This window comes from Motacilla alba, chromosome 6 (assembly GCF_015832195.1).
Source record: "Motacilla alba alba isolate MOTALB_02 chromosome 6, Motacilla_alba_V1.0_pri, whole genome shotgun sequence".
Lineage (NCBI taxonomy): Eukaryota > Metazoa > Chordata > Aves > Passeriformes > Motacillidae > Motacilla > Motacilla alba.
Genome location: NC_052021.1, coordinates 33,816,097 through 33,829,212, shown reverse-complemented (window position 1 = coordinate 33,829,212; position 13,116 = coordinate 33,816,097). Strand labels below are relative to the sequence as shown.

The window sequence follows — 13,116 nt, the reverse complement described above, 5'->3', positions numbered from 1 at the left end:
ATTTACTCCTCCTGAGAAATTCTTGGCTATTTCAAATCCATAAAAAATTCAGGAATCTCTCCCTGTCATCACAGGACACAGCAGGGAGGCTTCAGGACAAGAACTCCAGAGATTGTGCCCTAAAGGTTAATTCAAAAAGCTCTGGATGATCCAGGAGCAGGGCTTCAGTATAAAGTGGGATAATGACATTATAATTAATAGAAATAAAAGCAAATGGAATCTCTGTTACTCTACACTGACAATAAATTATTCATTCATGTTCCAGGTTTGAGGCCAAAATGATGGGGACTGAGTTTATCTGAAATTCTTGAAATTTGGCTCCAGTCTTTTCATGAAGCAATGAAGGTTCTGTTTGAAATTGCGTTCTCTGGTCACTGTTTAAGTCAGCTGGGATCAAAAAAATGAATATATTCCCTTGTTTTCTAGTCCAGAATAGATTTTTTCCAGGATTTCTCCCTGTACATATCCACTGCTTCCCTGAAATGAAGCCCTGCTCCTGGTATTTGGTTCCTCTCTGACAAAAAGCAAAAGGGAAGGAGCTGTTCTCTAAAAATATGTGGAATTTAATCAGGAATTAGAGGTCTTTCTTAGAAAAGAACCTACTGACAATAGACAGAACCTCCTCACACCACCAAAAGCCAAGACCAACACCACGTTTTCTGAAATTTAAAGAATTCAGGAGGTTTCCCCAAAGGATGGTTGGGCAGCTGCTTGTGCAAGCTGAACGGAGAAGGAACATTTTACAACTTTATCATAACATACTGGAGAGAGATTAGATAGAGACTGGCAGATTGCAGCCTGGCTGTCAGGATTTGAAGAGCAAGAAGCAGGGAGTTCAGAGCTGTCCCAGGAGGAGCTGGGAATGTGCCAGAGCTGGGATCTGCGAAGCGACGCTTTGGCAAGGACCATAAATCACCCATGGACAATCCCTGCGGCCTTTGCCAGGCTGCTTTGGTTGTCCCCATGGCAACACCTTTTCCCGAGGGCAAAGTTCAATTATTTTACATTTTTATTGCCGCTGCTGTTTGCTTAAAGTTTTACCAGAACGACTTTGTGCTCGGACAGCGCCGAGGAGGAATCCCCCTCATGGTGCACGGGACTAAAGGGAACCAAATCCTCTGAGCTGAGGGGAAAAAAATCTGGGCAAAGATGCCGTCCAGGAAGAAAACCTCCATGTTCGCCTCTTCCTTTTGTGCCTGTGTGTGCTCCTTCGTGGTGATCTGCGTGGTGCTGGCCACCCCGCAGTGGGTGAGCAGCGAGGTCCGGTTCTCGCGCACCGGCTCCGCCGTCACCGTCAGCCTCACCTACGGCCTCTTCAGCGGCACCTGCGAGCAGTTCGTGGATGCAGGACTCCAGGTGTCCAAAACCACCTTCCAAGGTAAGTGCTGGCGCAGCTGGAAGTGGATCAGAGCATCCCAGACTGGTTTGGGTTTGGAGGGAGATTAAATCCCATCCATTCCCACCCTTTCCCACACCTTCCACTGTCCCAGGCTGCTCCAGGCTCCATCCAGCCTGGCCTTGGTCACTTCCAAGGTTCCAGGGGCAGCCACAGCTTCTCTGGGCACCCTGTGCCAGTCCTTACGTCTAATTTAAATCCATGTCTCATATTTCAAAGTTACTTAAACTATTTTAAGATGGATACCTCTGTCAGTAAGATCAGTAAGATCTCAGGTTTGGGTTGGATACTGGGAAGGAACTGGACTGGCCTTGGACACTTCCAGGGATCCAGGAGCAGCCACAACCTCCCTTGGAAAGCCATTCCAGGGCATCACCATCCTCACAGGGAGGAATTCCTTCCCAGTATCCCACCCAAGCCCAAGATCTTCCTACTCGTACCGTTGATGGAGTATCCATCTTACAATACTTGAAGTGAGAACAAGAATTTAAATGGTATAAGACCCCCAAAAACCCACAGAAATTCAACAATAACAACTTACCACATGTCATCTTGGCCTGCACCTTGGAATAAAGGAAAAAAAAACACAAAATGGGAGCTTTCTGTCAAATTGACTTTGATTTTTGGAAGTTCGGTGAGGAACAGAAAAGCAACGCTCATCACTTAATTAAGGGATTTACAAACCTAACTCACCTTGCATTTCATTATGTTAATTTATTGTTTTGACTTTAAACATTTTGCTGCCTGCTGCTGAATTAGCCCTGTTTGGATAAAGATTTGAAGGCTGCTGCAGGAAAAAGAACAAAACACACAAAACAACACCCAAGGGTAGATAAACCTGAAAGCTGCTGCAAGGATCAAGGGTTTGCACTTATTTTATCTGCCTGGCTGCCTCATCAAGTTCAGAGCAATAATGCTGGTGACACGTGGGAAAGGGAGAAAAGCCACTCAAAAAAAAAGCTACCAAAAATCTGAGCAGGTCAAGTAATTTAAAATATGAGACATGGATTTAAATTAGGTATAAGGACTGGCACAGGGTGCCCAGAGCAGCTGTGGCTGCCTCTGGATCCCTGAAAGTGTCCAAGGCCAGGTTGGACATTGGAGCTTGGAGCAGCCTGGGATACTGGAAGATGTCCCTGCCATGGCTGGGGTGGCACTGGATGGGATTTAAGGTCCCTTTGAACCCAAACCAATCTGGGATTTTAAGATCCTTTAAGAAATAATTTCATTTTTTGCTAGGCTGTTGTGAGATGTCCCAGCACAGCAGATCTAAACCTCCAGCCTAATAAATTAGGCTCTTCCCCTAATTTATTCCTGGAATTGCACCTGCAGAAGCACCTGAATTCCCACGGTGGCAGAGCTGTGTTGCACAAGCCAGTCCCCATGTTGGACTGGATTCCATTTCATTCCTGTTCTCAGGGAACCCCGAGCACAGCAGATTCCCAGCAGGAGGTGGAGCACGGGTTGGTATTGTTACATAACAAGCGCAAAATCCCAAATCATTCCAGCTTATCTTATTGCAGCCACAGCAGAGCAACAAAAGTGATTTTTCAGAAGAGTAAATAATAATAAATAAATAAATCATTTATTTCTATGTGGCTGTAGTTGGCTGAAGCCCCAAACCTTGAGCCATGGCAGCTCTGGCTGATGTTAACGTGGCTCTGTGGGAAAGGTGGAATCCCGCCCTGGGAGCTGATGGCACAGGAGGTTCCAGGCTGGCTGCAGCCCAGGGATTGTGCCCTGCCTTTGTCTAAAGCAGCTCCCACAGCCCAGTGCCAGGGCTGGGTGTTGCCACCAGATCGATTTTAATCAGAATTAATGACATGAACTCACAACACCCTGCTGTCAGTGAAGGGTTTCAGTTCCCTGCCTGGTCTGCATTGGTGGTGTTGGGTTTTCCCTCACCGGATTTGGGGTTTTGTGCTTATCATTGATCAAATGCTGGGAGAACATTTACAAAAAGTGATCTCAACTCTCCCCATCAGTTATCTAGGGATGAACAAAATCAGTGAGCTGCTGGATGAGTGAGTTTCCTCCCACAGCTGCTGAAGGAAAGTGATGCTTTATCAATAATCTAAATTTGGGATTTCCCACATCCCCCACTGATTCTGTCAGGCAGGTATCCAGAATGAGAAGAACTGACTGGAAGTTAATTCTTAGGCTCTGGAATAAGCATAATTATCATATTTTATATTATTTGGTAAAGAAAGGCTTCCCTGGGAGGGTGCTGGGCTGGCACAGGGTGCCCAGAGCAGCTGGGGCTGCCCCTGCATCCCTGGCAGTGCCCAAGGCCAGGCTGGACACTGGGGCTGGAGCACCTGGGACAGTGGGAGGTGTCCCTGCCATGGCAGGGGTGGCACTGGGGGGGATTTAAAGTCCCTTCCCACCCAAACCAGTCAGTTCAATCATTCTATTCCATTTATAATTGAAATAGGAAAAATACTTCCTAGGACTCCATATGTTCTCTCTTCATATTCAAATTCATTTATATTCCTGTCCTCCTAAGAGAGGAAATGCATTTCCTTTGCTGATATCCCTAAATAAATGGATTTCCAGTGCTATGGAGGAACAAAGTGCTGAGCTTTCTCCATTCCAACATTTCAGCCATCAACAAGAGTTCTAAACATCCCTTAAAATCACAGCATGATCTAAAAGCAGCTGTGCCCTGCCTGGGGGCTCTGCTGTGCACCCCACGTGCATTTCTCAAATGGCATTGTCATGTTTGGGTGTGGGAAAAGAAGGACAGTCCCTGAAGGGTAAATCCAAGTCAAGAACTTGGGGATTATTTTCAGGAATAGCCCAGGTTGACTTTTATCAGTGGCCATTGAAAAGCAGATCATCAACAGCCTTTACAAAAAACCAACTTATTTCTCTAGAAACCACAACATTCCAGGAAATTTCCAAGCATAAAGATGAAAGACAAAGGAATGTCATTTCTGGCAGTGCCCTGTGCATGGAGTGCCCAGCTAGGGTGGCTCTTCCCCAGCCTTAACAGAGCAATAAATCACTGCAGCCACTCCCCAGGCTCTGGGGATGGCAGAATGCAAAAGTTATTTGATAACCAGACTCCTCAGAGCCTTCCTGAGCTGTTGGAATGATTTGCCTTAGAGAGGAACCAGCTAGGAGTAAAATGTTTGTCAGAGGAGGCTTGGACACAGCCTTGGCTGGTCCAAGTCAAACACGCAGAGCTTGAGCCAGGCTCGGGAAGAACCACGCCCAGGGAGTCTGGAATGGCAGGATTTATCCAGCTGCTGGCAGCCAGCAAGGCCAGCAACACCCAAGGAAGCCTTTCCAAATTTACCTCAGCACACAGGAATCATTTCACTTTCTAACTTCAATATAAAAGCTTGGAAATGGCTGGAATTCATTCGTGTTCTCATCAGTTTCCAGGGATCTCCTGAAAAGTGGGAAGCTCTGTTGAACTCCCTCCTCAGGAGTTTTTGTTTGGTTTTTGGGCTTTTTTTCAGTGATTAATCCCTGATGTGTCATGGGTGATTGCAGAGCTGTAAAAACTGCTGGGAAGGCTGACTAAGCTCAGGGAGAGTCTGGGAAATCCTACCCAAACATGGAAGAATAAAGGATGAAAACTTGAAGAAGATACAGGAAATTAGGGAGAAATCTGACCAAACCCTGTTTTCATTCTAGAATTGTTGTTTCACACAGATCCAGGGGTTATCCAGCTGCAGGTTACCACTCAAAATATTTGAGTCTGATCCCACTCAAATAGATCAGCTGCAGGAGATTCCTTCTGTTTGCACAGACTGCTTTACTTAGGGATTTAAAAAAGGATCAGCTGCCATGAGAAGAGCATTTTCTTTTGAGCCCCCAGCCTTGTGCTGTTGCAGACGCGGCTATGACAGCTGGAGGCTGCCAAAATGCCACCCCCTAAACTGCAGCTCAGTGTCAGACATAAACAAGATCAATTAGGGGGTGCAGGAGATGAAGCCAAGCAGTTCTGGAGAAGTTCTGAGAGATAAAAATAAGTGAGGCTGCCGGAGGGGAATTACACAATCCTGTCTGGTTTGGCTCCAGACTTATTCCTTCTTCAAGAAACAGATCACAGGTGATGGCCAGGCTGCTTCAGCCCGAGTGCAGGGTACAACCTGCTCCCTTCCCTTCCATTGAGGGATATCCCCTGGATGCCCTGCTCTCCTTTCCTTCCAGGAAAATTGCTTAAATTTACAGCTGATTTCCATAACACATCCTTACCTGCCAGTGCCTCGAGCAGAAATTGACTTGTACTGCAGTATTAGATCAAATGTGAGAGGAATTCTCCTTTTCATTCCTTGCCAACAGCTCTTTTTATAATGTTTATTCCTCTTTATGGGGTTTTTACTCTTTTTTTTCCCTGCTGTGATTCCTCCCAGTTATGCACTACCTGAGTATTTTGCAATAATGCTCTGTTCAAGATCAGCACAGAAAGGGAATTTCCCTACTGCAGTCTGTCTCTCACAACACCTATTTTGAACAGAGCTCCAAAACAGTGTCACTGTATTTGTTACAACACAAAGCACGTTATAGCTGCCTCTTCAATCTCTAAATTGAGAGGGGGGAAATAATTCACCTCAACAAAATAACACTTTGAGGGTATTGTGTTTGGGTTGAGCATCTTGTTACCAGCACCTTACTGAGGACTATATAAATATATACTATGAAGTGTATATATATATATATATATATACATACATATATATATATATATACACACATATATATATACACTACACTATATATAGAGTGTATATATAGGAAAAGGAAAAAGGATTATTCTGTGGGACTGAGCTGTGAGGAGAGCTTGCTAACACTATATGGAGTTAAAAAATGTCATATATACAAGACTGTATAGTATATATACTTTGTAATGTGTGTATATATATATATATACAGTACACTATATATAGATATAGTTATATATATACTATACTATATATAGTATATATAGTATATGTACCATATATACTATATATATATAGTGTGTGTATATATATATATATCCAGTATATAATGGTATACTGATATAGATATATACTGATATATATATATACTATATATATACTATACACTGTATATATATAGTATATATATATACTATATATATTATATATATACTATATATATATATATACATACACACTGATGTGTATATATATCCAGTATATAACTGTAACAAGTTCAGAGTTATAAACCAATGCAGGACAGAATGTGCAAAGCACCAGAGCCCAAACTCCAGGCATCGTTTGGTGCCCCTGAGTTTCAGGCTTGGAGGAATTGTTTTTTCTGACCGAGACATGAAGCCAGTTAACTGCACGTGGAGTTTGGTCCTACCCCAAAGCACAGCAGGGTTTGGAGAGCAGAAAAGCTGAAAGCCCAAGGCATCACCCTCCTGTCCTCTGTTCCAGTCTCAGAGGCGCTGAGCAGCAGCAGGAGCAGGAGCCTGGTGGTGGCCACCGTCGTGGTGCTGGTGCTGGCCCTGCTGAGCTCCCTGCTCAGCGCGGGCTTCACCTGCACCAACGCCGTCAGCAACCCCTACCAGACATTCCTGGGACCCATCGGGGTCTACACCTGGAATTCCCTCTGTGGTGAGTGGCATCCTGGTCCTTATATGCATTATATGTAGGTATATATATTCCTTATACATGTATTATACATATATCTATATAATTATATTATTACTATTATATATATTATTATTTTCATATTATTCCAAATTATATAAAAATATAAAAGGAAAAATTTAATATAATATAATATGATATAATATATAGATAACATATAGATAATATATAGGTAATATATAGATAATCTATAATATTATAATATATAAAATATCTATTATATAAAATATATATATTTTATGATTATATATTACATGATAATAATTATATATGATATAATAATATTATGTAAAACATGTGATATATTATATGAAATATGTATTATATGTTATATATAAAATAAATAATATATTATAAATTATATACAATCTATTTCTATGTGTTATACAGGTAACATATAATATATAATATATAAACTTATATATTAAAAATTTATATAATTTTATATATTTTATATCTATAAATTTATATTTATATCTTTAAATTTATATATATATAAATATATATATCTATTCTGACATTAAGGAACGTAGAGCTACAAGAAGAAACACCTGGAAATGCATTCTGCTCTCTGGGTTTGGTTTTTAACTGTGCCTCCTGACACACCTGAAAAGCACTATTAAAATATGATTAAATACACGATATGGCAATAAAATAATATTTCTATGATAGCATTTATAGGGGGGCAGCAGTTTGGAGGAGTGAGCTGTGACAAAAATTATTTTCCGTCTTTAAAAAAATGAAATTCACAGGTGAAAATGAGTTTAAACTTATTTAAGCATTAAAAAAAGGGTGGAGAGGCTGAGTCCTTGGAGCTGTGAAGCTGCCCAAGAGGCTGGGGGTGGGAACCCCAATCCTGCCGGGACTGAGCCTGCCTGTCCCTGCCCTCCTGTGCTGCCCTGGCCACGACTCAGCTCCCACACTCCGTTAGTCCCCAGAGGATTAGGTGTTCCTCTGATAATGGGCTTGCACTGGGATAATTTCCTTTTAAGACATCTGGTTACAGAGCGCTTCAGCACGGGTGTTTTGGCCTTCTAAAGCTCTTCAGGTCCAGGGAAAATGTGTCCCCAGCAGTGTCCCCCTGTCCTGGGGACAAAACCAGGCCTTGGTGGGAAGGGAGCAGTGCAGATAATCTTCATTATTACAAGCACATGTGGAGGAGTGAAAATCAGCCCTTTTTTAACACAGGTGCTGAAGCAGCTGTGAAACGCAGAAGGAAAAGTGAACAAAGCTTAATTAGACAATTATTCACTTCTGAGAAAAGCAGATCATTGTCTCATCCCATGGGAAGGCTTTTGCTGACCCAGCCCCTGAGCCTGCAAGCTCTGACTGAAATGAAAGGACCACGGGCTGGCCAAAATTATTACTGGGGAGAAAACAAATTCTGGTGATGGCTGAGGGCTGAGGTTACTTTTAACAGCCCTGCAAGGGCTGTGACCTGGAGGGTTATTTTGCTGTGGGTGCATTTTTATGGGAAATCACACATCATTTAATGTGGGAGGTCATCTTGGAGGTGCCCAATTCTCCTACCAGTGCTCTCCTGAATAAAAAATGAAGCTGTTTCAACGTGAGCTGGGCTAGGATGAGGTGCCTGCAGAGGAGGAATGGAACTGTTCCTCCAAAGTTCAGAGATTACAGCTCTGTTGGCACGAGGAAAGCAGGGATGCAGCAGCAATATTGAGATAAATGTCAAAGCAGCTGAACTTTTACATTTGGGAGGCTGTAAGAAATAAACCCAGGTCTAATAAGACATCACATTTTGGCTTCTCCCAGACTCATCCAATAATTCCAGTTGTAAAGAACAGGAGGTCTCCAAGTCTAAGCTCTTGGGCCAACCCTGAGCACAGACCAGGCTGCTCAGGGCTTCATCCAGCTGGGATTTCTATCCAGCTGCTTTCATTTTATCCAGCTGTGACACTGCCCATCATTGAATTGGGGCTCATATCAAACAGACATTTACAAATCACCAAAGAGGTGGATACACAATACTATCAGCACTAAATTAAATGAAAAAAAAAGAATTAAATGGCCTTATCTAAGAATAATCAGTGAGAATCTAATAATTTTAGATTATATCATTGCCTATATCAAAACACCTATCAGATACTATTGGGTGGGGCCAAACTTCTTAAAATGCCCCCGTAGAATTGCTAATATTAGATAATAAATTGATTAAAATCCCTGGACTGGGAGAAGAATTAAAGCAGACTATAAATTACTACATATATAGCACTACAGTTCCTCCTCTGAAATTCGTATTTCTGTTTTCCAGGAGTCCTCATCCTCATAGCCATGATCCTTTTCCCCGTGAACGTGGAAGGCAACAAGCTGTCTGAAGAGCTGGCCCACAGCTGCTCCAGCTCCCTGCAGGCCCAGCTCGGATCCAAACACAACTATGGATATTCCTACTGGATCATGCTGCTCATCCTCTTCCTGAACATCGCTTCTCTCGTCATCATCTATTTCTACGACCACGCCAGATATTCCAAGAAGAAAGAGCAGGAAAGACCCATAGAGAATGCACCAAAGGATGTTATTCTGTTTTAAGGACACCTTGGAAAGGAGGCTGTGAAGGAAGATGACTTTAATGTGGACAGCAAATTTCCATTTGCTGGGAACTGCGTGCACACTTCAATTCCCAGATTGATTGATTGGAGGACACGAAAGCCTGGTTTGGTTTTGGCTGTGTGCACACTTCAATTCCCAGATTGTTTGGAGGACACGAAAGCCTGGTTTGGTTTTGGCTGTGTGCACACTTCAATTCCCAGATTGTTTGGAGGACATGAAAGCCTGGTTTGGTTTTAGCTGTGTGCACACTTCAATTCCCAGATTGTTTGGAGGACACGAAAGCCTGGTTTGGTTTTAGCTGCCTGCTGGTCTGAGCAGGGAGATCAAAGCCATCGTTTAGTTGTGTGGAATTTGGGATCTTGAGGGACAGAACACACCAGGATCCCTTGGGATGAGGAGAAATGGTCACTGAGCTGCTGCTGCTCCATTTTCTCCTTGCTCTGCTCAGGGATCTCCTGCAGGTCTGGAGGCTCCTGGGCATGGGAGCACTTGTGGCCAAAATCCACAGAACACAGGGGTGGAGTCCCCATCCCTGTGGAGGTGGCACTTGGGGACACTGGTGGCCTTGCCAGTGCTGGGGAAAGGCTGGACTCCATGGATTTTCCAGCCTAAATGATTCAAAAACTCCATGAGAGTAGAGAAGCCCAGTATCTACAGGTTATCAATGCACAGAAACAGCAGGCAAATCCTGCTTGAGCACTGCCAAGAGCCAAGGGCAAAGCCACACCTCGGGCAGGTGAGCCCAGCCCCTCTCCACGCGTCCCTGCCTGGCACAAAGTCCCCCAGGTGATGATTTCAGAGATGATTTCTGGCCAGGGCCATCCCATGCCCAGCTGGAGGAGTATTTCATGTGCTCACCAAGACACAGGAGTGGGGAGCTCCCTTCTCATTCCTCCCTGGGCATGAGCACTGGGACCTTGGGACAGATCCAAAGGGCAAAATCCTGCTCAGAGCACGTGTCGAGCACTTCTGCCCCTTTGTCCCTCACCTCTGCAGCCAGGAGAGACTTTTTTATTCCTTTAAAAAGAAAAAAAAAGCCTCCTGTTGCTTTCCAGTGTGGTTTTCAGTCACACTCCAGATCTGTCCTGTGATACAAGAGGTGCTCGTGGAGACAAAACAGCATTTTGAAGAGGGGATGAGGAGATACAAGAGGTGAATCCTCACTATTTATGTCACAAAAATGAAGTCTGGAGATGAAAGCAGCCAGCACTTTGTGCAGCTGAGCTCTTTCAAAGGAACCAAAGCAGAGGGATTTCCCATCCTGCTTTGAAAGGGTGCTGAGGGCAGAGTGGGGAATAAAATAAAAGAGGATTTCTAAGACTTGAGGGGTGGCACAGGTCAATAAAATCAGGGCTGATCTTTGCTCTGCATGCCTGGAAGTGCTGGGGAGGGCTGGAAACGTTATGGTGGAGCCAAACACTTGCCAGTTTTGCTTTGGCTGCAAAAATTTTTACAGTTTCAGCATTCATCTGTCAGCGTTGAGCCCAGCCAGCATCTGTCACGTGCCACAGCTCTGCTCAGAGGGGTCTGGTGGAGGGATGGAGTCAGAATAATCCAGGAGGAGCAAGAATTCCAGCTCTGGGGAGCTCGGAGGAATCTGGTGGAGGGATGGAGTCAGAATAATGCAGGAGGAGTAAGAATTCCAGCTCTGGGGAGCTCAGAGGGGTCTGGTGGAGGGATGGAGTCAGAATAATCCAAGAGGAGTGAGAATTCCAGCTCTGGGGAGCAGGAGCTTCCCCTTGCCTGGGAGTTTGTGCTGCACCTAAGCACTGGTTTGGGAAATCACAGAAATGCTGCTGTTGGGTGCCTGTGGGAGCACGTGGCTCTGGTAAAACCAGACTGGAGGTCTCTTGTTTGCCTGCAGACACCAGAAAGTCTCTGTGTAACAAATCTCACCTGCTTTGATGCGAGTGCCAGATCAAAGCCACCACAACGCGACGAAAACCCGATTTAAACAGGAGTTCAAGTTGCAGCTGACTAACAAAGCTACCTCAGGATTCTGCCTCTGCATCTTTTATTTCAATTTGAGGGCAGAAATTCCCTTCCCAGCACTAAGAGCTGCTCGGGGATGGAGCAGGCAGGATGGGGCCGAGGAGCACCCACACATCCCTGCCCCAACCCCACTGATCTGGGGCAATAAACTGCAGAGTACAATATTTCCAGGCAGAATTTTAAATATAGCAAGGTTTCATTTTCAGTTTGCTCCAAAAGCAGGCACCCAAGACAAGCTCAAATTCAGAAGTTCTCTGTGAGTTGCCGGTAATTTCTCCTGAATTAGGGACCAACCAGCCACAGCAGGAGGGAACACACAGAGCTGGCACTGACTTTTCACCCGAAAATTCCCTCAAATGCTTCCCTAAAGCTCCCTGCCAGCGCTGGGAAGTGGCAGCAGAGCCCTGTGTGCAGAGGGGAGTTAGAATTTATAGGGTGGCCCTGGATCCCTGGTGTTTACACACAAATACATACCGTATAAACCTTCTATTAAACTGTTAAAATTCTCTACAAATCCATTTTTCCCCATACCTGGAAGTGTCCCAGGCCAGCTTGGAGCACCCTGGGATAACGGGAGGTGTCCCTGCCCCTGGAATGGGGTGAGTTTAGGGTTCCACCCAGCCCCAAACCATTCTGTGATTGATCTGATCCTGGTTCCAGGCTCTCCTGCCTTTCACCCCCACCCCAGGCTCCCCCAGGGCAGCCAGAGGAATATTTCTCTGAGCCAGAATATTCCTCTGAGCTCTCTGCCAGCCCCGTAACCGGGATCACGAGCTGGGGCTGTGCTGCTGTGCTTGACTGAGAGCATCGATCCTCAATCCCAGCAGCAGGGAGCTGTGAGCAGTGGAACAGCTCCTGGGGACAGGGATTGCTTTATTGACCCGGCCTCTTTGCCTCTGGCCAGCAGCAAAGCTGCCCTGCCTCTTTTTAAATTGGGAATTAACCAGCTCTGCACGCTGTCGAGGAGCTGGGCCCACATCAGGAATTTTTTTGATTTGCCTGCCTGGAGCTTTGCAATGTTTCTTATTGAATGTTTTCAGCTGCTGCTAAGCCTTAGGTGGCTGCAAATTGCCCAGGTGAGAGGATCCCCTGTGCTTTCAAGGAAAGCTGCCTGTAGTCAGCATCTCTGCTGCCTGGTGTAACTTTCATCCAGTGGGAAACTTTGAGAGTGAACTGTAAAGTTCAAGGAGATCTGGTATAAATAAAAGGAGATCTGGTATAAATAAAACCACAGAATTAGAGGAAGGGAGCTTAAAATTCATCTCATTCCATGGGCAAAGACACTTTCCACTATGCCAGGGTGCTCCAACCCCTTGGGCACTGCCAGAGATCCAGCTGCTCTGGGAATCTGTAGCAGGGCCTCAGCTCCCTCATAGAAATAAAGATTTTTTTTTTCCTAATATAAAAAGAAAGATTTCTTCCTGATATATAACTTAAATCTCTCCTCTTCCATCTAAAGCCATCCCTCCTTGTCCTGTGCCCCTGCAGAGAGCAGGGTGAGGATGTATGGCCCAGTTAATGTTATATATGATTATTTTAAACCCT

The 13,116-nt window shown here is 44.6% G+C and overlaps 1 protein-coding gene across 1 annotated transcript; it reads left to right on the top strand.

Moving 5' to 3' along the window:
• Positions 1 to 263: 263 nt before the first annotated feature.
• CLRN3 (clarin 3) lies at positions 264 to 11,628 on the top strand. Its single transcript, XM_038141488.1, has 3 exons — positions 264 to 1,378; positions 6,796 to 6,975; positions 9,284 to 11,628. The coding sequence occupies exons 1-3, from the start codon at positions 1,150 to 1,152 to the stop codon at positions 9,556 to 9,558; spliced, it is 684 nt and encodes a 227-aa protein (XP_037997416.1). The 5' UTR covers positions 264 to 1,149; the 3' UTR covers positions 9,559 to 11,628.
• The last annotated feature ends 1,488 nt before the right edge of the window (positions 11,629 to 13,116 follow it).